General features: G+C 21.2%; 7 protein-coding genes across 7 annotated transcripts; 3 read left to right on the forward strand and 4 right to left on the reverse strand. All coding sequences in view use genetic code 6, as the record gives it.

Annotated features, from left to right (window-relative positions):
- Window positions 1-624: 624 nt before the first annotated feature.
- On the forward strand, window positions 625-1,344 carry TTHERM_000842569 (hypothetical protein; the record flags this gene model as incomplete). Its single annotated transcript, XM_012800884.1, has 1 exon — window positions 625-1,344. One exon carries the CDS (start codon window positions 625-627, stop codon window positions 1,342-1,344), a length of 720 nt encoding a protein of 239 aa, XP_012656338.1.
- A 1,968-nt stretch (window positions 1,345-3,312) lies between these two features.
- TTHERM_00842570 (hypothetical protein) lies at window positions 3,313-7,946 on the forward strand (the record flags this gene model as incomplete). Its single annotated transcript, XM_001027273.2, has 2 exons — window positions 3,313-4,866; window positions 6,135-7,946. The coding sequence occupies 2 exons, from the start codon at window positions 3,313-3,315 to the stop codon at window positions 7,944-7,946; spliced, it is 3,366 nt and encodes a 1,121-aa protein (XP_001027273.2).
- A 2,528-nt stretch (window positions 7,947-10,474) lies between these two features.
- Window positions 10,475-10,735, reverse strand: TTHERM_00842580 (transmembrane protein, putative; the record flags this gene model as incomplete). Its single annotated transcript, XM_001027274.2, has 1 exon — window positions 10,475-10,735. One exon carries the CDS (start codon window positions 10,733-10,735, stop codon window positions 10,475-10,477), a length of 261 nt encoding a protein of 86 aa, XP_001027274.2.
- A 1,207-nt stretch (window positions 10,736-11,942) lies between these two features.
- TTHERM_000842599 (transmembrane protein, putative) lies at window positions 11,943-12,461 on the reverse strand (the record flags this gene model as incomplete). Its single annotated transcript, XM_012800885.1, has 1 exon — window positions 11,943-12,461. One exon carries the CDS (start codon window positions 12,459-12,461, stop codon window positions 11,943-11,945), a length of 519 nt encoding a protein of 172 aa, XP_012656339.1.
- Window positions 12,462-17,673: 5,212 nt separating this feature from the next.
- On the reverse strand, window positions 17,674-18,645 carry TTHERM_00842600 (papain family cysteine protease; the record flags this gene model as incomplete). Its single annotated transcript, XM_001027276.1, has 1 exon — window positions 17,674-18,645. The coding sequence occupies one exon, from the start codon at window positions 18,643-18,645 to the stop codon at window positions 17,674-17,676; it is 972 nt and encodes a 323-aa protein (XP_001027276.1).
- Window positions 18,646-20,543: 1,898 nt separating this feature from the next.
- Window positions 20,544-23,888, forward strand: TTHERM_00842610 (response regulator receiver domain protein; the record flags this gene model as incomplete). Its single annotated transcript, XM_001027277.2, has 3 exons — window positions 20,544-22,527; window positions 22,590-23,069; window positions 23,137-23,888. The coding sequence occupies 3 exons, from the start codon at window positions 20,544-20,546 to the stop codon at window positions 23,886-23,888; spliced, it is 3,216 nt and encodes a 1,071-aa protein (XP_001027277.2).
- Window positions 23,889-24,934: 1,046 nt separating this feature from the next.
- Window positions 24,935-27,803, reverse strand: TTHERM_00842620 (ubiquitin carboxy-terminal hydrolase; the record flags this gene model as incomplete). Its single annotated transcript, XM_001027278.2, has 6 exons — window positions 27,114-27,803; window positions 26,776-26,902; window positions 26,187-26,716; window positions 25,845-26,140; window positions 25,227-25,782; window positions 24,935-25,168 (listed from the first exon to the last, which is right to left on the reverse strand). Exons 1-6 carry the CDS (start codon window positions 27,735-27,737, stop codon window positions 24,935-24,937), a joined length of 2,367 nt encoding a protein of 788 aa, XP_001027278.2. The 5' UTR covers window positions 27,738-27,803.
- Window positions 27,804-27,997: the final 194 nt, after the last annotated feature.

A 27,997-nucleotide genomic window follows, 5' to 3' on the forward strand; every position in this document is an offset into this window, starting at 1 on the left:
ATGCATTTGTATAAAGATATTTAAGATGTGATTAAACACATATTTGTTTGATAATTAGAATCTTTGTTAGTTGAACAAGACATCAAAATCCAACAGCAAAAAGATATTAAAATATTTTGTAAGAAAATGAAGTGAATTTTGTATTTAAAATAATAATTATTTATTTTATCTCCAAAAATATAATAAAGATTGTAAATGAAACATAAAGTAATTCCTATAAAGATATTTAACTGCCAAATTAATAGTTTAATAAATCAATCATCAGGTAAAATATATGTTTTAAAAAAACTTAAAATAATAATAAAATCTAATAAACATAAAATGTTTTTATTTAGCTTTATAAATTTTTTATCAAAAGGTATATAAAAGAACTCTGAAAGAAGCATCCAAAATTTATTAACTGAAAAACTTCTTAATATTTGTAAGAAAAATAAAGTAGTTTAATTTGTTGATTAATTAATTGCTTATATACGATTCTATCAATTAGATTATCTTTAGTGTTTCTATGATAAAAAATTATCAAATTTTGCTAGATAGATCAGCATTTAATATATTTATTTGAAGAAAAAGACAAGTAAGATTTTAATATATAAATTAATTTTTTATTTTTAATCAGAAACATTTATGAATAAAGATAGCATCTTCAAAAAGAACTAAACAGAACGAACATATTTGAGAGAAAACAATAAAATAAAATTATTTTTGGATAAAATTTTTAATATTATAAAAAATACTATTAAATATAAATAGGTTATAGAAAGAGAGCTGAGCTAAATAAATTATGTTAATATTAGTCTCCAAAAGAATATAGGGAAAACAAAAAAAATGTTCCAAGCAGAGTTTTTAAAACAAGGAAGATTCCATTAAGTTTTTAAAAAGTTTGAAACCTATATTCAAAAGTCTAATTTAACTAATTTGTCATTCATCTTCAAAAAGATGCATTTTCAAAAATTTTAAAAAGATAATCTGATAACCAAAAGAATATAGGAATAGAAATCAATTAATAAGTGCCTGAATATATTTTATTACTCGATATTTCAAATCCTAACAGAAATTTTTAACAATTCTAAAGTCTATATTCATCAAGCCAGATATATCAATTCTTTTTCCAATTAACAAATAAATAAATAATTTACTTTGATTTTTATAGGAATAAAATATTTTATTAAGCTCATAGGAATAAATAATATATAAAATTAATTCTCTCTTTTTTAAAGTTTTGAAGCCATTATAATAATTTAAAAATTTAAGTGCCTGAATGATAAATAAAAGTTTGAAGCCATTTAATATTTAAAAAAAAATAACAGTTTAAAATTAACTAAAAAATAAAAATAAAATAAATGATAAAAAAAGAATAAAAAATAAAAATATATCAAATATCTACATAAAACACAAACAAAACAAATTATAAATATAATTAAAACAAAACGAAATAAAATAAATTAAAAACATTTTAACAGATCAATATATAATTAATTAATAAATAAATACAAGTAATATAAATATTTTTATAATAGTTATTCGATTAAGAAAAATAAACTTTTAACTTCCATTTAGGATACTAAATTAACAGTTGAAAGCATTTAGATACAGATTAGTTTAAAAAAAAATTTTCATGATAGTTTAATTCTTAATTTTGCTGTACATTTAATATGTCATATGTATTTATTTTTTAGAAAATGATCATAGATTTAATAATTGTAAAATTCATTAATATAAATATATTTTAATTAATTTTCTCATTATAAAAAATAAGATTAAAATATAAAAATTAAATAATTTTTTATAAATGATAGTATAAAGTTGTTTAAATATTCTTATGAACTCTAAAATTGGACATTCATTTTTTAAAAGGAAAAAAGGGTATTATTCTGAATGTAATGAAATTTATGAATACCCTATCATTATTACTCTTTTATTTTTATCAAAAAAAATATTATAAAATTTTTAAATTTAATTATTTAACATTTTATTAAAAGCTTTTTTATTCTATCAAATTTATTTTTTTTTTGTATTTTATTTAATGAAAATTATTTTACTTTATAAGTAAATGAAAATAAGGTTACTGTTTTGCATAAAACATCTCAATTATATCATCTTCATAAATTTTAATCAATAGCTTTTAACTATAATTAAATATAGTTTTTTGTATCTAACTTTTTTCAAAAATTGGTGGGGGGAAATTTTGAATTTAATTTTCTAAGATAAGATTTTCTTATTTGATCAAGAAAAAATATTAGAAGGAAAATTCATTGAGAAATTTATAATAATTAAATTCGAAAAAAAATAAATAAAAGATAAAAGGAAAAAATAATATGGCAGGAAGATAATTGTATTAGAATAAAAGGAAATATGTTAAATTAACCTTAGCCCAATCAACTTAAGTTTTTAAATCCCCTATAAATATTATGCTGTGCATTACCACTAGTTTTTAAAATTGAATTATTGTGATTAGGTTAAGGTCTAACTTCAATTATTTAGATAATATTATTTTCTTCTAATGTGATCTAATCCCTAAATTATTTCATATTATGAAAAAAAGAAATATATCTAAAGCTAATAAAGCGGAATCAAGAAAATCCTTTGTTTTCATATAAATCTTCGATGCTATAAAAATCCTAAATTGATTATTTTTAAAAATTATTATTAACTTAAAAAATAGAATGATTGCCTTTAAATTATTAAAAAATAAATAAATTATAGATAAAATTAACTTAAAAAAAATAATATAAATAAATTAAAAAATAAAATAAATAAAACTAAATTAATCATACAAAATTAAAAGAAAATAAATAAAAAATAAACAAATTAAATAAATAAATAAACAAAATGAAATAAAATAAAATTATAAGGAGAAAATTAAAATATTACTAAAAAATGTATTACATAAAATAAATAAAATATATAAACTCATTATTTTTATTTTCTCAAAGCAAAAATGAATAAATATAAACTTGTTATTTTTATTTTCTCATAATAAATATATATATTTCAACAGAAAAATGAATCAAACTATATGTTTAATATGGAGTTTATGTTTATTTTTATGGAGTTTGCTTATTTTTGTTTAAAAAATAGGAATTAATTTCAAAATATTTAAAATAGCAGTTTAGATTTATCGAAAAGAATTTAGGTCTACTTGTTTGTTTTTTTTAGTTTTGATAAATTTTTTAATTTAGGATTGAGAAAATTCTCATAGAAATCAAATTCAGATTATTAATATTTTAAGTCAATCAAAAGTATATCAAGTTAAAAATAGAACATAATTGTTAATCTTTATAAGATACAAAATAAATAGACATTCAAAATAAAATGATAAACCCTTTAAAAGATATAGCATAATGTAAGAAAGGACTAGGCATCTAGTTGAAAAAAAAATTCTCAAGATTAGGAAAGCATGAAAAAATGATTTAATAGAACCAAAAGGTTTTAGATTATACTCAAAATCCTATTATTAAGGCAAATATTGAAGATGCTAGAACATAGTTTAAGCGTGATAATAAGGTTGATGGTATTAAGTTGCTTTCTGAAGCAGCGGAAAGGTCAAGCAAGGAAGTAAAATTTGGCTAGGAACTTAGGATTGATAAAAAGAAAATTAATAAGGAAGTAAAAAAGTTTGCAAATAAATCTATTGATAAATCTCTTGAAGATTCATATTCATATTTAGTAGATAATGACTACCTTTAAATGAATTTATCAAAAATAGAAGAAAACAAAAGATTAATTTAGGAGCTCAAAGAATTTAAAAAGCTATATTTTGAAAAAAAGGAGATATAAAGATTGTTAAAATAATAAGAAAGAAAGCCCGAAAATTATTTACCCCATTCACTAATAGGCTAAGAGGACATTAATAATTCCTAGCGCTTTCTTGCTTATTAGGAAAGTAGCAAAAATCTTAAAAATTAGAGGATATAAAATATGATTGAAGGAGGTTCAAAAGAAAATAGAAAACTGTCCTTATTAATATCAAGTGGATTATTGGATACATCAAAAAATATAAAATAAATTATTGCAACATCTACTGAGCTTCTCATTTAAGATATGAAAAAAAATCCAGAAAAGTTCAATACAAATTAATAAAGCTTATATGAAGAAGTAGTAATTGATCAGTAAGAAAATTAGCAAGATTAATATGAATAAAATGAAAATTAAGAAAATAATGAAGCGACAAATCCAGATAATTTAATTGTCAATTATAATGTTCAAGGACCTTAAAAGGATGTTTAAGTGATGGGGAATTAAAATGACAAACAGCAGATTATTGAAAAATATGGTGAAAAAATTTCTTAAATGGGATTCGATATTACACTTGATGAATTGAATTTTGTTAATTTTGATACTTTGGCTCTGTTTTTTGACGAGTTTGTAAACAGCACTCCTGATGAAAAGATGAAGACTTTGAGTAAAATATAAGTTATTGATAGCTTAAGGTCATATGAAAACTATTTATTTGACAAATATAGAAACCACGATATCAGTTTGAGGGTAAAGGGATAGCTTGAATTCAAGCACCTAACTGAGAAAGAAAATTTGAATTACATAAAATACTATATAAAGAAGCCATCAGAACTATTTTTGATGATTTAAAATATACCTGAATAAAGCATAATGCCAAGCATAGTCTCATAGGCAGTTAGTAAGATAGCATCTTTTAGGTTTTAGTCAAAAGAAAATTACTTAGCAGTTATTAGTAATTATAATTACAGAGCTTTGTTAAGAAGATGCGTTAATTCATGCAGTTAAATGTCAGATTAAGAATTTGTTGATATGGTTTGGTCATTAGGAAAAATACATAAAGATGAGCATGGTATTGTGTATGAAAAGCTTTTTAATAAACTTATGGAAGTTACCACAGAATAATTAAATGTAAATTATTATTTTTCAGTTAATTTTTAAAAATATGTTTTCAACTTAAATATATAGATTTTTTGTCATTCATCCACACATTAATTTAAAACCTTATTTTTGTTTATTTTTTTAAACTAACCCAAACATATCTAATAATTATTTCATTTTTTATGATTACAAAGTCAGTTCATAATTATTATAAAGAATTTATTTATTCCGTTTTTTTGTAAACGGATATTTTCCCTATTTGCTATTGTTAATTCATTATACTGAACCAAAACAGGAATAAGAATTAACACATTAAAGTTTTTGATATAAAATATTTGACTATACCACCCTAATAATGGTTAGGTCAATTCCAATTATTTTAATCGTAAAAAATGGTTAGCTCTCAAGTATTTTAGATGAATTAAAAGTATTTAATATTAAAAAAATTTAAAATAATGAAAAAATAAACTAATGTAAAGAGACTAATTATTTTTAGGTATTAATTAATTAATTTAAAGTAAAAAGCGAGATATTATTTTTTGTATTTTTTGAAATTAATTAATTCTATTAGCATTTACTATTAAAATTTTTTATTAGTTTTGGATTTAATAAATTAGTAACTATAATAATTAGTTTCTTGTTTGATTCTAAATTTAGGATATTCTTTTCATTTGCTTGAATTGCTTTTAAAAATACTATTTTTTAGAGTTTTTATAATTTTTTCAAATTTAATAAATTTTTCTTAAAATATTTGCTATAATATTTTCGATCAAGTAATCATTTTGAATAACAATCAATTTTTGTATTTTTAAAAAAAATAATTACCTTATCCACTAGGCTAGAAGATTTCTTTTTTTGATAAATTATAAACTAAAAGTTTATGAGCATATTTTTATAAAAAAGCCTTATTTTTATTATAAATAAATATTAATAAGAAACTAATTACTTTTTCATCATAGGAGATTTTACATAAATAATTTATAACATAAAAACAATGATAACAATTAAGTAAGTAAGTAATTAATTTTAATTTGGCTTATAGAAAGATTGTTCATTCATATATTATATTTTATAATAATACTAAAAGCTTTTTATAATTTTTATATATATTTAAAAAGAGACGTTTTCTTATCAAATCTTATTAAAAATTATAAGTTTCTAACTGAAAATAAGCTGCATCCATTTTAAAAAATACAAATTATTAAATTTAATCGAGAGCTTACATTTTTTCAAAGAAATATAAAAGAAAATTAGTAAGCTGAAAATATTTATTTACTTTTCTATTAAAATTTAAATAGTAAAGAATGAGTTAAATACCATTGAAAGATATTAGCTTTCTCAGTAGAGGTTATTTGAAATTGCATCACTTAGCATTGAATTAAGATATGAACTCTAATCTATTAAATTAAATCTAATAAAGACTTGAGAATAGAGAAGGAGAATAGCTTACAATTTTTGCGATTTAAGGATTAATGCTGTATTTAAGCTTTTTGAATACAAAACAAAGTTAAGAAATCATACTAAATTTCCTTTTACCACTCTTGCAGAAAGAGGAAATAATTACGTAGCTAGATGATATGAGTTTATCAGAAATATGCTCAAGCTTAGCATGCATTAGTACTTCAAACGGAAAAGAAATTTAAATTTACCTAGATTTAATAACACCATAGATAAAAAAAATATCTAAAAAGCTATAAACAGATACAATTAGTGATTTAATGATCATAGCTAGCGCAAGCAATTATTAAAGTAAGGAGTTATTCTAAGAACTTAAAAAACGAACTATTTTTAATTTCCGTGAATAAAAATAGTGCAGCGAAATTTCAATATCAAAAATATTAGTTTCGTTTGCATAATTTGATGTAGTGAAATCTTTATAAAATCACGTTGACAATAAAGAGAGCTCGAATACAAATTTAACAGATAATCTATTATTGTTTAGCTATTTCCCGACTCTTGTATTTCATCAATAATCACCTTAATATATATTTTACAATAAGCTTTCGAAAGAAATATACCAAGTTAAGGATAAAATGTCCTAAAAATGGATATCGATGAGCTTGTTTGGTATTGCATCAGCTCAATACAAGAATGTTGAATTTATTGATGAATGCGTTAACAAAATTTTGTAAAATTAAGATAGTCTTGATGAAAATATCAAGCAAAATCCTATTTCTAATACAAATTTAAATGAATTAGCGATGACATTATTCTGCTATTCCAACATGAAGAGATCAAATGAATGGTCTAGAAAAATGATAGAAAGAATTCGTAATTTGTTCATGTAAAATAAATTTAAGAAAGCTACTCCTATTGCATGGGCTTAATTTTTCAATACTTTGAGCAATACCAACTAAGAAAATGAACTAGACGAAGTCGAACAACAATTTGCAGAAGTTGTCTACTTTGATAAAATCCAACCACATATTAGATATTTTACACAGAATATGATAATTTCTTTGCTTTTCAGCTTATCAAGGTTAAAAGTAGACAAAGATATATTATTTGAACTTGCCCAGCTTGTTTAATTTAGTAAGCTTAGCAACTTCTAGCTCTACATCCTTAACATAGCCCTCTAGCTAGGGAATTTAAAGAATTTAGAAAATATACCAGACATATCAACTTCATCCGCTTAACCAAGAATCAAAGAAGTAGAGCTTTATATAAAAGACATACTCGCATAAAAATTAGATTTTTATGGAAATCAAAGATTTAATTACAAACAAGTTATTAATCAAGTTAAGTAAATTCTTGTTGAGATTACAAATAATAAAAATATAGAAGGAAAAGAAGCGAAGCTAGTTCTAGAGAACTTTTTTGATGATAATTTAAATTTAATGATTGATTTCTATCTGCCAAAGGAGAAAAAAGCAATTTTTGTGTACACATATGATAACTGTTTGATGTAGGAGCACACTGACACTAGTTCAATAAGTGACAACTCTCTTTCAGGATTGTTCTAAGCAAAAGAAAAGATTCTCAAAGAAAATGGTATTTCAGTATCTTATATATTCATTCATGAATTTAATAAAATTGGACTAGATTCCTCAATAGAAAACGAAAAGCTGCTTAAAAAAAAATATGTGGAAAAATTATTAAGCAAATAATGAAATATTAAAAATAATTAATAAAGAAAAAACCCGATCAGCGGTTTAGAATTTAAAACCAAATCCAGTCAAAGTAAAAACAATTTGTTAGACTATAACGTAAAATGCTTACTTACAACATGATTGGATTATTTCACATGATTTTATAATCTTAAGATTTTATAAGGGGTTAGAAAAAATTTGTACTTTATGCTTATTTAAATATTATTAATACTCTTCTTAATATTTATTATTAAGGGGTAACTAAATTGTCTTTACTTATTTTTTCGTTATTTCACTAGCGGAGATAATTATATATATTTTTATATTGAATAAATAGTTGTTTTAATAATCAATTCTCCCTCCACACCAAATCAAAGAAAAATGTTGAAAGTGTAATTAATATTAATTTTCTAAAGCATTGTGCGTGTTTGTAATTTATCGAACAAAATATCATTTTTTGAAATTTTGAAAATTCTTTAAATTTATTAGAATTCTGATGCTTTTTGTTACAGTTTAATTTTTTGATTTAAAATAAGCACTTTAAATATTAATTTTGAGTAAACAACATTAAAAATTGTTATTTTTAATATTTCTGTTGTTGAAATTAAGAGGAAATACTTTAATTTTCATTATTTTTTTTATGGGTGATTTTAGCATTTTAATTTTAGTACTATTTTTTGAAAATCTTTGATTTTGTGGTAAAAGTCTTAAAAATTAATTATTTAAAAAATGATATTTTAAAAATAATAATTTATTTTTTAAATAGTAATAGCTTTTTTGTAAAGAAATTAAAGCAAACAGGGGTAAGCATACAATCAGCCAACATAATTAAGAATTTCTCTCAAATAACATTTATAAGTATTAAATTCTGCTATGTGTAAGTCTAAGAATGAATTTCAAAGACTTTTTTTGCTTAGTAATATAAATTTTAGTTTACAAATTCAGTAATTAAATAATAGAAAACTCAATTAAACGACGCGCTTCTATGAACACAAAAATCATAAACTTAATACATGAATATTAAACCTTTTTAAGATTTTATTTAATAAATTACAATTTAGAAACATAAGACTTACACTGAATATTGAGTGTAAATTACTAATTAAAAGGAGAATTTATTTTTTTAAAGTTTTTTCACTAAGTTTTCTATTTTAATAAATTTATTATTACTATAAAGTTTACAAAGTGCAAAATGTATTTACATTAATTATACAACATATGAGTGTAATTCGAAATTTAATAATTTATTTACACTATAATAATTTTCCAGAAATAAATTTTCAAACATCTCTTTTTATTTTTTTCTACTTTAATAGTTTGTTAATATAAATTATTTGATTACCAGATTGTTTGTTCTTTTCAAAGTAATGACTAGCATTCTTTATAGTAGGTTATTAATAATATAAACGAAAACAATTTATATATGTACCTGCTTAATATATTTAGCCTCTAAAATTTTTTGATATAAAAATATATATTTGTATCTATAGAAATAAATTTGAAAGAGAGAGAGAACTATCTTATTAAGTAAGTTAATATTTATTAAAAGCAAGAAAAACAAATGAAAAATATTTAAACTTTGTTTGTGATATTAGTTAGGTAAGTATTAACAATAAGTAATACCTACCTTATTTAGAATAGAAAAGTTAATTAAATACCTCACTTATATTTTACATTTAAATTAAGAATGAAGAAAATCAAAATTAAAGTAACTTCATTTAGGTACTAGTCAAATACTTTTATAGCATAAATCAAACAATACTGTAGATAGATACAAGTGAATTCAAATTAATTTCTTTCTAACAAATTAAAAAATAGTACTAATCATCTTATAGTTATTAGTTCATTTAAAAATTTATTTTCTAAACTAGACTTAATTGTATTATAAAAATTAAAGAATAAGAAGACTTACAAATATTTAAAACCTCGAATGATTATAGCAAACTTAAATGAATTGTATGTAATTCTTATAAAATTAGATTATTTGACAGAGATTATAATAATTAATTCCACTCAAATATCTTTATTTATTAATTAAATGACTAATTTTCTTCAAGAAGTCTCAATTTATTTCAATTTTCTAATTTTATTTAATAAAGATATTAAAATCGTACGAAAAGTCTATGAAGAATATTAGGTTATATGTACAAAAGGAAAACATTTATATATATTTAGACTAATTTATTTATCGAACATTTTTTTACATTACTTAGTTAATTAATTTTTTTTAGCTCAAATAAAAAAAGTGCTTATTTAATTTGCCAAATATTTAAAGTTAATAAAATAATTAATTTTTGATTGTTTTACAATTTTATCTCCTTTTCTTTCTTAAATTTCACCTTAAAAATGAATAAAGGAAAATAAAATTTTTGTGAAAAAAAAAAAGCGAAATTCACATTTAAAAAATAAACGCATTTACTATTTAGAGATTTTTCATGTTTTTCTGATGTTTTTGATTCAAAGATGATTTGAAATTTCAGAAGCTTAAAAGAGAAAACTAAAATATAATTTGATTTATAGGAGTCTACTTTTTGCTTCTTTTTATTTGATCAATTAATTACATACTAAAATTAAAATCCTTTTGCTGTTTAGGTCCTATCTTAATTAATAATCATTGCATAAAGGATATGTATTATATTTATTATGATTTTAATATTTGTGGCTATAAAGCTAATTTAATCCAATAAAAATTCAGGCTTATAATTTTACTATTTTTGAGTAGTCCAGCGCAATAAATTTTATACAAGTTTCCATCTAATAAAATAATCCATTAGCTCATGATAATTGCTTGAATAAGGTATATTTTTCATCTTTCCTATTTTCATGATTATCTTTACACTCACTTAAACCAAATTTTTTTGTTACTGATTTTAGAATTGAATGATTACGATTGTGATAATTATTAAGAATATTAACAAAATTATATATTTTTTGATCTACTTATAAGTGTAGAGATAGAGAGAATAAAAAATTTATTATTTTTATGAATTACGAGTATTAAAATTGAAGTTGGGGTACTGTATTTTTTTGCATAGTTTACTTGGTGAAATTAAAATGAAAGATTATGTGTTTGCTTTAAGAATTTACAATTGCTTTTACATAGGAAATAATGAGTGTTTGTTTTTTGATGTGTAATTTTATCGAAAACGTATTCAAATTCAAAGAGTATTTGGTAATTTAGTATTTTGGAAAATTGCAATTATTGAGTTCGAAATGATTTTAGTACACAAGTAATTGTTTGAGGGAATATAGAAATAGTGGATTATAATTATTATTATTATAATTCTTGTTTATTAATTTTTATTATAACTTTACTCGTTTTATATAGAAGAAGAGTTATTTAATTTTATATATAAAAAAATTACGTCTATAGAGTATTAGGAAAAAATATATGGTCAGCCGACTGCATTTATAATTATTTAGTAATACGAATAAGATGATTTTTAGGAAATATCTTGACAAGATTAAAAGTCTTCTTTGTTTTATATTAATTCTGCGCATTTCTGATAAAAAGAAACAATACCCCATCCAAAATTTTTTTTGTTTTGTGAACAAGCAATTTTTAAGGAAAAATAGATAGAAAATTATACAAAAAATCTAATTAAAAGTTAGAAACTTTCTAAATCAAATTCATTTCTAGATAATAAAAAAAAACTAGCTATTTATTAAATTATTGATTTCCTCTCTCAGCAGTATTTGTTTCGAAGAATAATTAAAATCCATATAATTAAATTTTATAAGAAAAAATATTAAATACAAAAAGAAAGAAATAACTAAATAACTAACAAACTAAACTTTAGTATCTTTCATTACCAAAAACAAATTAATTTATTTGATTGCTTGTATTAGGCAAATAAATTGATAAGAAATAAATATCATTCTTAAATACATATTAACTAACTCCTTATTGCTAAGCAATTTAATATAAAATGGGATGCCACAGTGGAAAATGCTCTTCTGTTTCTTCTTAAGATAAATTGATTTTGTAAGAACCTATTTCATTTGGTCGTGGGCTTATCAACCAATTAGTGAATATCGAGATACAAATTGAATAGTTGAGAAGCCAAATGTACAAGGAAAATGATATAGAGTATGAAAAAAGCGAATTTATTATTTCTTTTGATTTTGATTACAATACAATTCACCAAAAATCTTACAAGCGCTAAATTAATTCAAATTCATACATAGAAAGAATGAATTAAATTAAATAAGAATTCGTTTAAATGATCCCTTCACTCGCTGCTTATACTTCAGCATTAAAAAAGAAGCAATATAAACATGCTCAACAAATGTAAATTGAAGAGATCTGCGATAAAATTAAATACAAATACACTGAAGTTTGCTCATACTTAAATTGCAAGAGATCGAGCAAAACCTCTATTTAATCTAAAGAAGTTACCTCTCCTATGCACTCCTCTGATACTATTCAGACTGAAAATGAAGTCTTTAGCAAAAGACAATGCAAATGAAGCAAAATAAAATGAAATCTTAAATTTAATCCATTTGGATTAAGTTAAATCGCAAACCAAACTGCATTTCTTATAATTTTTATATCAATTAATAAAAAGTAATCCTATCCTTTCTTTTTCTCTCACAAACAAACAAACCAACATCAACCTTGCATCATTAAAAACAATTGCATCATAATAATTAATCATATAACATCAATTATATTAGTAATTATAGCCATCAAATTAATCATCACTAGTAATTAACCAATACCATTAATATTCAATTTTCATCTTAATTTATAATTTTTTCTCAACAACTGCTTATGTCCTAATCACCTTATTTATTAATTAAATTTAATGACGCTTGCTCGTTTTATAAACTCATCAATATCTGAGAGCAGTGATGTCACTTTTGTGTTAATAACTCAAAAACCAAACTACAATAATCATAAAATAAAATAATAAAAATCAAAGTGTAAATATACAATTAATAACTAGAAGTCATAAGTGAATAATATTTCGCAAAGTAAATCACTCCAATGATACATTTAAAAATAAATACATAATATTAATCTAATTCAATATTTTCTAAACAAGTTAATAACATACAAACAGATCATACATAAAAAGCAACTAATTAATTAATTAACAACAAACAAACAAATCAACAAAGAAAAACAATTTTTAAAAAATGTAAATTTATAAATTTGGCTAAATTAACATAGTAACAAAATCATTTCTCATTCAACTTTAATCTATAAAAAAATTTTCTTTTTACTTATTCCTTATAACATTTAGTAGTATTGCATATTTGATGTATTGTAAATAGTACTCTATTCCTTCCAAAATTCACTTAATTTTTGCCCACTATATCAATTTACTTTCTCATTCTTTTACTTTACACTGTTTAAACAATTCACAAAAACGCGTGTTTTTTAATTATTAATTAAATTAATATTACAATTCACGTCTGATTCAACATTCTACCTCCAACCTAAATTAAAACCCCTAACAAAACTTATTTCAAGCTTAAACGCTTTCTCATTTACTGTCTATTTTATTTTTAAATATTTTGATGTATTTAAAAAAATCCTCTAAATTAATACTTTGCGGACTCATTACAAATTTCTAAAGTAAATAAGGAAACAATAATACTCAGATTATGAAAAATTAAAAATAATAATAAATCTGCATCATCTCTATTCGATATTAATTATTCATTCTCATCAAACTAAAGAAATAGATAAAAGGCCTAAATTATTTATTTATTTATTTATTTTAAACTTTACTTGTTTATTAGGCTTATAACTATTTACAAAAAATCATACTGCTAATCCTGTTTTGACTTTTAATTAAAATTTTATGTAAAAGCTAGTAATTAAATCTACTAAGTTAGAACAATTAGATTGAAACTGAAAAAAAAACTTCATGAAATTATGTTATTTATTATATTTGTATAATTCCAGTTAAATGTAAGTTCGTTCGAATTACTCAATTCAATACAATTTGATTTTATTTGAATTGATTTAAGCACTGGATGTAGAATATTATCTATCCTCTTTCTTATTGCTATGCTTTGCTTAATTTTCATCTAATTAATATTAAATAATTCCAGATCAAATAAATATTTTTTATAATTGATTTTGATTTTTCGTATCAATAAATTATAATAAAATCTATCAAATTTTAATGGAATTTTTATTGCATTATAATAATACCAATGTTTTTGGTTATAGTTGCTCTATTTTCTTTATTTTCTACAAGTTATGATGAGTTATGGAATATCTACAAATTAATCTATTTAATAGTTTATTTGGTATTACTTATGTTCCTATTTAAGTTGTAATAGACCACTAACTGTAAATTAATTTTTGATAACACCAATACTAACTGAATTATTGTAAAATCCTGAAATAAATTAGATCAGCGTTTTTATTATTCAGCTCAGTCAGAATAATTAGCAAGCAAGCCACATTAATATATGCAATATTAGGTTGTCTATTTTTAATAAAACTCGTTACACATATAAGATACTTTGCTTATAAAGACTAATTCACATGCTTATTCCTTATTGAATAAGAACTCTATTTTAAGATATCTATGTATATTATAAAGCTATTTTTGTCATAATTACGTGTTAGTTCTATTAATTTATTTACAAGATGTAAAATTAAACTAGTGAATGAAAAGTAAGTCGAATGAAAGGAGAGTAGAAAATAAAAACAATAAGTAAATATAGTTTCATTTATTCAAATTAATTATAAGTAAAATACTCAAAATATCTTTTTGCCTTAAGATATTTAATTTGTATCATAGTTGCTTATAAAATTAAAAATTTTATAAAAGAAAATATAAATCTTTTGATTCACCCAATCAAAAAAATCATAATTAAATAAATAAAATAGATACTTAGCTTATAATATTAAGCTAATACATATCATTTTTCTTAACTAAAAAATTAATCCAGTAAATCAAAAACAAACAAACAAACAAATAAATAAATAAATAAAAACTAAAATACAAATAAATAAATAAATTTATATAAATATTTAATCTTTACAAAAGCTTGAAAATTATATTTTAAATTCAATCTTGACAAAAATTCGAAAATTATATTTTAAATTCAAATTTATTTGTTAATATTTTTTGAATATTTTATTCAATAATTTTCTACAAAAGATAAACAATTATTTTTCAATTTATTTCTTTGAACTTTTACAGAAATATTCTATTTATTATTTTTAAAAAAATTTATTTCTAATAGTATTCGAGCATGTACTATTTATTGACTATTTTAAAAATTAATTTTTCTAAAACTTTTGAAGAAATTGTTTCTATTTTTAGATTTTGTAATTCTGATATTTTATTTTTAATTTCTATTCAAAAATCAACTAGTTATTATCTAAAAGAATAATTAAAATATTGTAAGTATTTAACTATGATTCTACAAATGGTATATATGAAACTATGCCTTTTCAAATTCAAATTATAATGAAATAATAAAATAGAAAATTGTTTAATTTAATAATATAATCAAATTATTATAACTATCTATTATAATTTATTTATTATCTATAATTATTAAATTACTTTATAATCATTCTAAATATAATATAATAACATAATTTCATATTTATATTTAATAATAATCCCAGTCAACATTATAATTAATTATAAAATGATATAAAATCCTACAAATTTAAAATCAAAATACACCAGAAATTTATTTATAACATATTCAATTATAGAAATTTTCCTAAAATTTTCATATTTTAGATTCATTTGATATTAATAAAAACTAAGAAAGTAGGATTTCTATTTTAAATTTCTAAACAATAAGAATAAAACTATGTATTGAATTAGTTATAATTTTACTATTATTTATAACCTAAACAGTTTGCTTTTTAATATATAACAAAGATTTTATAGTTCAATTAATATAATTTTCTTAAAAATAATTATAAATACTTTAGTTATTTCTAAATTGATAAATCAATTAAAACAAAATTCATTTAAATGATTTATTGGTTATTTATAAAAATAATTGCATGTCTTTAAATTAAGATAATTATGCAAATACTATTTTAAAAAGCAAAATTATGCTATTCATGTTAAATTAGCTGTTTTTTTAATTATAAATTTAATTAATTTTTTAGTTATTTAAATATTTTCATAATAAAAAAATATTAAATGAACTTATACTATTTAAAAAAAGAAACATTTTTATAGACAAATAATCAAAAAAGAATATTTGATATTTAATGTTCAAAATTTTATTCAATCAATTGTGAAATTAAACTAATTTCCTTTTTAAAATTTAATTATATCTAACCTTAGATTAACTTACATAAAAAATAAATACAAAATACAATAAACTTTGTATATTTAAGATCAACATTTTTAATTTATATAAATTTATATTAAGGAGTTATTTCTTTTTGGTTGACTTTTATTTAAAAAATATTACCTTTAAAAATTATTAAAAATAAATTTTAATTTTATAATAGTTTATTTTGGATTATAATTAAATCTATTATTAAACTTTATTGTCATTATAAATAATTAATAATACTAAATTATAAAGATAAATTTTAATAGAAAAATGTTAATTAATTTTCAAATGGTTTATTTTATTCTTTTAAAAAACTATTGTCAATTGTATCATTTGAACTAAATGATAAGTATATAAATAATCTATACTTATACTCATTAAAATAATCAAATTTCATTTTAAATTAGCCTCATTATCAAAAATATATAATTATGCATACTATTATTATTATAAAACTAATATAATATATTTCGATTAATTTTTTTTATTTAATGCTTTTATTCTTATTTCATTTAAATTTTCACCTGAATCTCCTCTTCCTATCTTCTTAATTTATCTTTTTAAAAATAATCAAAAAATTACAAAATCATTAAAATATATTTTATTTTTTATATAATTTCCCTCCTTTTTTAAATCTTAAAATATCCCATTGTGCCCTCATTTTACAAATTAAATTTGATTCATAAATAAATATAAAAAAATTAAAAAAGATATTTTATATTTGCTATTAAAACCTAATGGCTATGTGCTATACTAGATTAAATTTTAAAATAAAAAATAAATTAATAATATTATTAAATAGCAGTTTTTTTTTTAATTTTCAGTTTAAGATTTTGATTTAGAATTTTTAATTAATCAATTATTACTTATTATTATTATACTAATAGATTTATTAGTCTATTCAACCAAAACACCATATAAAAAAATTTATCTACCAAAATACTGTAGTCAAAACGTATTTCATTTTAATATTTGCTCAACCAGGTAACATCTAATTTTATTTAATTTTATTATTATTATTATTAAATTAGAAATTATCTTTTTTTAAGATGAAAATTAGGATATAATGATCTAAATATGTATTCTTCTTTTGAAGAATAAATATAAATTTGAATTTTTATTAATTAGACAAACTTTTTTGAAAATAAAGGTCAAGTTAAAATAAATAGGACAAACAAATTTGCCTCCTTTCATAAAATAAGCTAGTTTTATTAACATACTTTCTTAATAGGTTTAATGTATTTTTTTCATCAGATTACTTAATAATAAAAATAAAATTTGAAGATCAATTTACATTTTTAATTTATTCAAAAGATTTACTTTATTAAAGCTATAAATCCATTTAATCAAATAAAAAAACTATGATTTGAAATAAAAAAATAAATACAATCAAAAAAGTTAATTTTTTTTTATAAAGATTTAACAAAGTATTTTTTACGAATTTAGATTTATAAAAATTTTTAGATCATACAATTGGGTAATATGGAATATTAGCAACACCGCAAGTGTTACCATTTTTAAGTCTAATATAACCATTTTCTCCAAATTCAGGACCCCATGAATTTTTAACAATCCAAGCATCGTCTTAGAAACCAACAAGAAGGACAGCGTGATTATGAGTATTATTATTGCATTTAGAGTAAATACCGCTTGTGTAGTATTTAAAGTAAGTAGCGTCGACAGAGATAGCTATTGGTTAAACTTTGAGTGCTTCAGCAAGAGCTTTAGTGGAAGCATCTACTTACTTATAGCTAGAAATAGAATAATTAGGAGTTTATGCAGCCTTTGTTTAATTACAAGTACCGTTTTAACCTTAGTAAGGATAATTTTTTTCGGTTGTTATAGGATTTGATTCAACATATCTGAAAGCTTGGTCTTTGTTACCACCGCGACAACCTAAATTACCATATGAAGCACCACAACAGTCAATAAGCTATTATTCAGAAAGATCAATAGTTTATTCTGCTTTACCAGCAATAATCAAAGCTGATTCTAATGCACCAGTAGCAGAGAAAGTCCAGCAAGAACCACAACCTCCTTATTATTTAACAGCAGTGACTTTGTTTTCTGTAACCCAGTTAATGTTTGTTGAAGGATCAATTGGAATATCTTCTGCAACAGGTTCTTGTAAAGTATCTTATTCAGTAAGATAAATAGCTTAGAATTCTTCATCGGTCAAATCAAAGAATTTAGTGATACCCATAGTTCCAGTAGTATCTTGCTTGATGAAATCTAAGTTTGAAGAAAATACTTAAATTCTGTATTATTCTGAGTCAGGATCTGCGTATCTTTTATGGTAGGTTTTCTTCCAAAGAGACCACAACTGAGCAACAGTTTCTTACTCACTGATATCCTTATTAGATTTATTTAGAAGGAATACAGTTGAACCAACCAAAGCGGCACCCAATAGAGCCAATAACAATAATTATTTGTTCATATTTTTTTTTTTCCTTTAAAAAGTATAAATTTAATTATTTATATTAATTAATAAATCTTTTACTTTTTAAACAAAATAAATTTCTAATAACTATCAAAAATATTTTGGTCAGGTACTTGGATGTATTTATAAAAGAAATAGAAAGATAAAAATCCATCATTTATAAAAGAAAAATCAAGCATTAAAACTATAATTTATAAAATTAAATATTATTTCATCCTCATTTAGGATATACAAATTTATTTATATTAATTTTACAAACCATCATTTTATTCATGTTTGTTTTCTCAATTAAAAATGCTGCTTTAAAAATAAATAGATAGATGTATTTAATTTTCAAAAGGAATTATTTTTAAGTTTAAATCTTTTTAACTAAAAAATATTTCAAAAATAAAAATCATTTAAAATCTAAAATAAAAAAAGAATGTGTTATCTTATAACTAATAGAAAGGCTATTTTTATAGTTTCTAGAAAATTTTTCTTTTATAAATTCATTAATTGGTAAAAAACTTTAAGTAAAATTAATTTCAATGTAAGTTCATTAGATTTTAAATAAATATTGTGAGATTTATCTAAATAATAAGATTTTGCAATATTTATTTAAGCAATAGCTAGTTTTTTTGGCAAATCTTAAAGAAGTAAAATAACTTAATGTAAATAGCTAGTATATTTCAAATTGATATGATATTTTTTACTTTATAAAATTTGTTTATTTAGAAATCAGTAATTATCTTTTAATAATTAAAAGTTTTTGATTGATTAATTATTTATTAAAATTTTTACAGATTTATCTCTTTTATTATTTTAGATAATAAATAAGAATTATTACAAAATTTTTTATTGCTTTAGTAAAATAACAATTTATAAATAATTTTATGTTTTTTTATCTATATAATTGTGATAAATACCAATTTTAAAACAAATTTTAAAAATTCTAAATTAGAAATTGAATAAAAGTAAATTAATTATAAATTATTAATGGCGTTATTTTAAATTTTTACATTTCGAGATTTATTAAAATGCTTTTGATATAATATATTTATTTACTTCTATTAACTCTTGATTTATTTTTTACGTAAGTTTAAAGTTTTATCCTTCTAACTTTAGAAATAAAATTCAGATGTAAAATCATAAAATTAAATTTATTAAAGTATTTTAAATTTAATTTTAAAATGATAGAGATTATATCTATTTGATTGATATATATTATTATTAATTATATTTAGGATAGGTTTCAGAAATATCAATTAAGTTTTATCCAAAAAAATATGAAGGAAGAAATATTTATAGCTTCTTTCTTATTTGTATTTTTTAAAAAAAAACATAACTTTTATCTAATAATGTTGAAGAAATTTAATTTGTAACTTGTAATTGAATTTTGCATTGAAATTCTAAAATATATAAACGAAAAATAACATTTAAATTTATATTTTAAGATGTAACTTTCAATTTTTATTTATATTGATTCACATATTGACATATCCTGGCAATTTTATTACACTTTTTTGATTTTATTGATGTAAAAAAAATAATTTTTTTATAAAAAAAGAAGTTTTTTAATACAATTATTTTTAATAAAAGGTTGTTAAAATGTGCTTGATTTTTTTAAAGGATAAATATTTACAAATATTTTTAATTTAAAAAAATGATTCATTTATCATAAAAGTCATAAAAGCAATGAAGAAATTATAAATAATAACTTTAGTCTATATTTAAATAAATCTTATATTTTGTAAGCAGATATTCATTTAAAATTAAAGTTGATTCTAATTATATCTAATTATTAACATTAATTGATGGTAATGTGAATTATATTTCAAATAATTGTTAAATAAGCAAAAAAAAAAAAAATTGAATTAATAACCTAAATTTATAAAAGCTGAAGTAATAAAATAAATATGAAAGAGAGTAGTAAACAAGAAATAAAAAACATATCTTAACTTATAAATAGCTATACTTTAACTCTTCATGGCTATCTAAATGAGCAATATAATTCTTCTACGCTTTAAGTGATTTAAAAAACATATTTTTAAAGCTTTTGGTTTATCCTATTTGCATAAATAATTTTACTAGTTCTTGTGATTAATGATGATTATGGAATGCTATCATCAGGACTTTTAATATCATGCATAGCAATCTCTTTAATAGGTTTTATAGTAAATAGAAAATATCATGTGATAATTCCATATTTTATGCTATTTTAAAAAGTATTATTTGGAGTTTTTAGCTACTTCACAATTCAAAGTAGCACAAGGTAAATAGACTAAATCAATTAGTATTCAGAAAATAAATAAGCATATGAACAGTAGGATATATAAGGTATAGATGATTTTGATGATTCTCTATTATCATTTTGTACGATTTTGTCATTTTTGTAATTAATGATATTTATGAAAATGCAAAACAACTTTGTGTTGCTAGCAATAGGATATGTTTTTACTTTATTAATAGTAATTCTATCCATACAAAAAAATATATATTAGAATTTAGTATTACTTACTACTTCTATTATTGTATTCTTTTTTATTTATTCTTAAGAGAAGAATAAAAGAATTCAGTTTTTAGAAGGACATAAATAGTCCTAAGATTTACAAGGCTATAAAAACCTCCTCGACGCTTAAATACCAACTTCAATTTTTGTGATATCATAAACACCTGAAATTATTGCGCCAGAGATTGATAGCAAAAAAACGGATTCTTGTTCTGTATAATAACAGCCTTTTTCTCTAAAAAATTGTAAAATTTAATTTGCAAACAAAGTTTGTCTACAAGAATTCAATACATACAATAGAGAAGATTTAATAAGCGTTTTAGATAAAATATAAATTAGAAATAGATGTTCTATGGATTCTTAATAAAATGGTTTTGATTTGGGTACTGGAAATACTTTGTTATCAAATAACTACTCCAAAGATTATTTGGAAAATTGTAAATTACATAGTAATATGTAACAAAATAATTATAGAAATCAAAAAAAAGATGAGGAAAACAATATAGAATTTTTTTAAGCACATCAAATCTAGGTCTAAAATTTGAATACACCTAAACAAAATATTTAAATAAAAAATTTCAATTAATTGATTAACTGCAAATCACAAAATAAGCTTACAAATTTAGAATTTGAAGACTCGACTAACCTTTAAAATTAAAGTAAGTAACTAAATTTTTACAATGGAAAACAATCCAAAGTTTTGAACTAAATCATCTGCTACCCAGAAAAAAATCCATTTTTTAAATTAACTGATTCTATAAAGTTGGCTTCTTAAGCTAATATAAGAAGTAGGAATGGAACTTTGAATGGAGGAGCAAGCGATTAATTTAAGCAATAAAGTGGAATAAGTGTTTTTTCATTAAAAGATGCAATAGTAAGCATATTTTCTACAAAAGAGAGCTAAAATAAATTATAAAACGATGATTAGAATGAGTTTGAAAATAAAAAGAGAAATCAGACTAGCTAATATAAGCTAAAGCTTGAGAAATTGTTAAATGAAACTAGATAGTAAAATACTAAGAAAAATAAAACCATTAAATTAAATAAAGAAAAAAGTGAGCATCTTGATAAATTAGTTGAGTAAAACTAGTAATTTTTAAGTTTTTAAGCAAAAGAAATTGTTCATTTTTAAAGCTGTAAATATTAAAAAGAATAAGATTTAGTTGGTGATAAAAATAAAATACAAAAATTAGATAATTAAAAATATTATGACATAAAATTACTCGATTGCTAATGGGATCACTAAGATTCAGTTATGGTAGTCATGAATGACATATCACCCTAAGTCATTTTCCAAAGATAATAAGAAGTTAATGAATACAAAGAAAAAATTATATCTTCATTTACACATAATTTAAAAACACCTTTGAATGGAATTTTTACTTTTTTATGTAAAATCAAATTTGTTTTTTAAATAAAATATTTTAATATTTATAATTAATTTAATTTATAGAAACAGCATTGTAGAGAGCTGAAGACTAAGAAGATATTAAAAGCATGATTAAATTATCTTACTTATTAGGAAAGTAGTAGATGCTTATGATAAATGATATAATAGATTATTCTCAAATGATAAAAGGAGAATTGAGTCTAGACATGAAGCAAGATAAAGTGCAAAATTTAATTAATGAAGTTGTAGAAATATTTTAAAATTAAATAGAAATGAAGAAAAATATAAAATTTTTGATAGTTAATGAATTAAATGAAAATGAGATAATGTGTACAGATCTTTAAAGACTGCAACAAGTTATTGTAAATGTTCTACAGAATGCAATTAAATTTACTTTTGAGGGAGAAATAGTTTTTAAAATTGAAAAAAGTGAAAGCAATATTCTATCATTTTAAATAAGTGATACAGGACTTGGAATTGAAAATTAATTATTAACTTAAATAAATAATATGTAAAGTTTAGAAACAACCAACTATTCTCATGGTAATTATTTATTTATTTATTTATTTTTTTTAAATTAAATTGTTTTTATATTATTATTAAAAAAAAGGTATTGGATTAGGTTTGTCAATCAGTAAAATGATATTATAATATTTAGGACCTGAAAAATCTTTTGAATTAGACTCTATTGTTGGGGTAGGTACCAAAGTTAAATTTAATATATACCAAAATCTTAGCTTATACTTGAAGCAGATCTAATATGATATACTTCCAATAAAGGATGAAGAAAGTAGACATAGTTTTTCTAACAATAAAGTTTAATGCATAAATTTAGAAAAGATTACAACCCTTTCAAAAGAACCATCTGATACATCTGAATAGTGCAAGGTTACACTTCCCAATAGTAATATAATAAAAAATGAAAAACTGCACTTAGACCAGCTAAAAAATACAACTTTAGAGTGCTTTTTAGAAAATAAAAACATCATAATAGTTGATGACACTCCATTTAATATAAAAGTATTAAAGTGCATATTTAAAGACATTCCTAATCTAACTATTTAAGAGGCTTTTAACGGATAAGAGTGTATAGATATATTACTTAAAAATAAATAAATGTAGTATGATCTCATATTTATGGATGTTAATATGCCTGTATTAGATGGACTATCTGCTACCTAAATTATTAACGATTTAATATCGTAAAATGAAATTTTAAATGTACCTGTAATAATTGTTACAGCGTACGATTTACCTATTGACAAAGAACTACAGGTAGGGGCAAAAGCCCATATTTCTAAACCAATTTAAAAAAGAAATTTAATAGAAGCACTGAATAAAGTATTCACTTAGGAAGAATGAACAAAATTAGTATTAACTATATAAGTTGATTTAAAATGAATAAAAAATATTTTATTAATTTAAATTATTTTAGGTTTAATATGAAATTAAAAGTTAATTTATAATTAATATTCCTTAAAGAGTTTCAAACATTTTTAGTTTAAAATAAACTGAAATTCTTTGGACTAACAGTAGAGATAAAAAAATTGATCAAGCTTATTAGCCAAAATATAATAAAAATAGTCAGTATGCAGTTTTAAAAATAATTAAAACAAAATTAAATTAAAAATATCAAAAATTTATTAAGAAAAATTGTAAATACTTTTATTTATTATTCTTATAACTTTTCTAATTATTTATTTATTTCCATTTAAAATTTTTATGAATTAAAAAAATAAGCCTTTATTATGTTTTTATTTTATTATTATTTTTTATTATTGCTTTATTATAAGAAAGAGTAAAACCTGTTACAATACACCCTTATGTACTGAATGAATACTCTTTAAAAATGTTAAAAATGGGCAAAATATTTATCATAAATTAAAATTTTTCATTATATAATTCATCTAACTTGGTATATGTATGTTTTAGGTAAAATGTTTGGTCTTGTAGGAGCCTGAGTTTAGATAGGCTTCACTTTATGTATTAAGATTTTGCAAATCTGAAAAAATTTAAGATTTTAATGTTGATAAAGAGATAAAATAATAAAAAAATCACAAATTTTTATAAGAATTGTTGAATTTCTTAAAAAATATTAAGCAAGGAAATAAATAAATATTTAAAATTATTTCAAAAAGCAAATACTCTAAGAAGCGATATAAAGAATTATCTAATAACTTAATTTTTAACAAACTAAAGTTCAATAATTTTTAGCTATCTTAATAAATGCCTGATTAGTTAATTAATTTAAATAATTGAAATTTATGTTAAAATTATAGGATTAGCAATTAATTTTAGTGTAGACAATGAAAAGTTAAATTGGTATATGCAAGAAAACTAAATGTTTCGAGCTGATTGATTTTGTTATAAAACAAAAATTAAACTGAAATTAATTATAAATAATAGAATCATTTATATTATTTTTTATTCTTCTTTAAATATTATTAGTAACCATTTTTATTTTTATTTTTTTATTATTATTAGGCTAACTTATCGAAGTTGATTCTTTGCTTTTCTTTCTTCTTTTTTATTTTTTTAAGTTTTCCCTTATCGTATTCAACATCGTACTCATCTTTCTCTTTTTTTTAATATTCAAGTATGTTTTTATTGTGTTCTTTTACCTTATTTCTGAATTAAGCAAGCTATTTTATATTTAATAAAAATTTCAATAATTAAGTTCTTAAAGTTATTATAAATTACCTATTGGCTTTCCTTTGAGTTCCACAACTATGAGCCACTGTCATTTTAAGAAAGCAACTCTAAACTTGAAAGATTTAATGGGGAGTTGGTTGATTTCTTATTCTCAGATTAGTTTACAATCTGTTGGCCATTTACTTTTTGAGAAACTTCATTCTTTTACTGCAATGTTTTAATTAAACCTCCATATTCTAAATTATTTTATGTTATTTCTCCAATCTTGGCTTCTTTTTGTTTTAATACTTCATTTGCTTGCTTGGATTGCTTGGTTTCAGGAGTTGATTGAGCTGTTGATCCATTAGATGTTGGTTTAAGAGATTGATCACTTTTAGTAGAAACTATATTCTAAGCTAATGCTTCAGAATTTACATAAACTCCATTTATCTATTTGACTTTTTGCTTATTTTCTTCTGCACTATCTTGTCTAGATATAGTTTGTAAACTAGCTTGACTATTTCCTAAATATAATAATTAATTTGCCATTTAACTTCTAAGTCTTTTTCTCATAAAGGTATCAGTAATGTACTTTAATTTTTTTATTTTCTTAAGCTTAACAACCCTACATTTAAAAAATAAATATTTTTTAGATATAAAATAAATTTTAGTATATAAATAAATTACTAAAATTAGCATCTTTAATATTTGTTATTCATTCTGTCTCTTTGTAATTAATAGAATTTATCATCAATTTCTTTACTTATCTAATCTTGCTTATTAGAGTCCTTTTCTTCTTCCATTTTATTTTCTTCACTCTTATTCTCCTAGATATCTTATTATTTCTATTCTTCAGCTTACTTCTATTTAATTTAATCCTTTTTAACTTCCTATTTATTCTACTACTTTTCTTCAACTATTTTTTCTGACTTTTATTCAGGTTCATTTTTCTTTTTTATTGCAAAAAGTGAATCTAACTATTTCTATTTAAAAAATTTTAATTTTTTGTAAAACAACTTTTAAAGTTACCATGTATTCTTGGCACTATTCAGATTTTGCAATTTCTTTATATTCATCACAAAGTGTTTTTTATTTATTGTTTACATTTTATTCTTCATTCAATACTTATTATTTTCCTTAATCAATAGCAGCTGTGGCAGCTTCTTTAATGGCTTCTTTAACAACTTCTTTTTATAAGTTACTTAAATCAGCACTGGATTTTCTTTTAGGTTTAGTAATAACTTCTCTCTTGACGTAGAAGAGCAAGTATGGTCTCTCTTTTGAAACTTCTTAAAATGATCTTTAAGAAACACTAGAGTCATTCATGCAGTACCACATATCATTAGAGTTCTTAACATAACAATAATAGTGACCAAAATGTAGACCTCCACCAATATGGATTAATACTCCATATAAGTCATATATTTCTGGTTTCTTATTGGCTTGCTAGACATACTTGGAGATATCTATTTCAGCTGGAAATTAGGTATGAGTATTAATCTTCATCATAAAGTTGTTAAATCTCTTGATCTGAAGTGTTAATACATTTGGCAATTAATCTAGTTTAATAAGAGTTTTGTTAAAATTACATTCAAATAAAATAAAATAAATATATTACGAATGACATATCCCTTCTGTGCTTCTACTAACTTTTTGCATTTAGAACATCTGTATTTGTTATTTCCTTCAAGTTTTTCTTTTCTAAAGAATAACTCGAATGACTTCTAAACAGATTCTTTGCATTCCTAAATAAATAAAAAAATATAAATTATATTTAGAATAAATATAAAAAAATAAATTTTTTGAGACTAATTATTTTTATAATAATAGAGCAACTCAACTCGATATTAAGTAGGTAATAAAGTGCTCTTAAAAATAAATAAAAGCTTTAGTAGAAGTTTTTAAAAATTATAAAACAACTCATGTATGTATAAATTATCAAAATTTATTTATTACTAATGATAAGTCGTAGAAGGCTTCAATGTTTTCAGAACGATAGTTGCATACTGAGCATTCTACTTGGCTTTTCAGCTTTCCAGCAAACATTTTATAGATAGGAGTAGCTTCTTCTATCTTTTAATCTACCTTAGGCTTAAAATCCAGTGCACTTTTTTGCATTGACTCTAAGAGCAATCTTAATAGCTCATGAGAGTCATCTTATCTACCTAGTTTGAATTTCTTGTTTATATAGCGCATATTTTAAATTATTTTTCTAGGTTATACAACGGGAGGTCTGTTTTATGAAAAACATTACTCAATATGTTATTCTAATAAGCAAATTGCACAAAAAGATTCTTTTCTAGGACATGTTTTTTTATGCTCGCCACTAAGTAAGTAATTAGCTAAAGGAGGAGTATATGTTAAGCATTATAAGACGGAATTAAAGAAGCATGTGTTGCCCAAATTAGCTAAACCAGGTCCAATCTTATGAATTTTTTGCCATTTATTGAATATTTCAAAATTTGACTCGATGACGGCTTTACCCTTCAATGCTTATTCGCTAGCATTTTTAATAATACCTCCGCTTTCGAAGTCCATCTTTTCATATATTTTTGGCTGATTTTTACTTTCTATATCCATTTATCTGTTTTATTATATTTCAATAAACTAAAAATTACTAATTGTATTCTATACTTAACTATTTTTATTTAAATTAATACTTAATAACTTTACTAATATTATGAGTCTAAAGAAACTAATTTAAAAAGGATTATTATTTAATCATTGAAAACATTGTTAATTTAGCCTTAATTTAATAAATACACATTATGAAAGAAAATTATATCAGACTTTAATCATTTAAAAATAAATAAATATTCTTTTGAATCTTTTTTATTGCT

The sequence above is a fragment of the Tetrahymena thermophila genome, assembly GCF_000189635.1.
Source record: "Tetrahymena thermophila SB210 genomic scaffold scf_8253894, whole genome shotgun sequence".
In the NCBI taxonomy this organism is placed as follows: Eukaryota; Ciliophora; class Oligohymenophorea; order Hymenostomatida; family Tetrahymenidae; genus Tetrahymena; species Tetrahymena thermophila.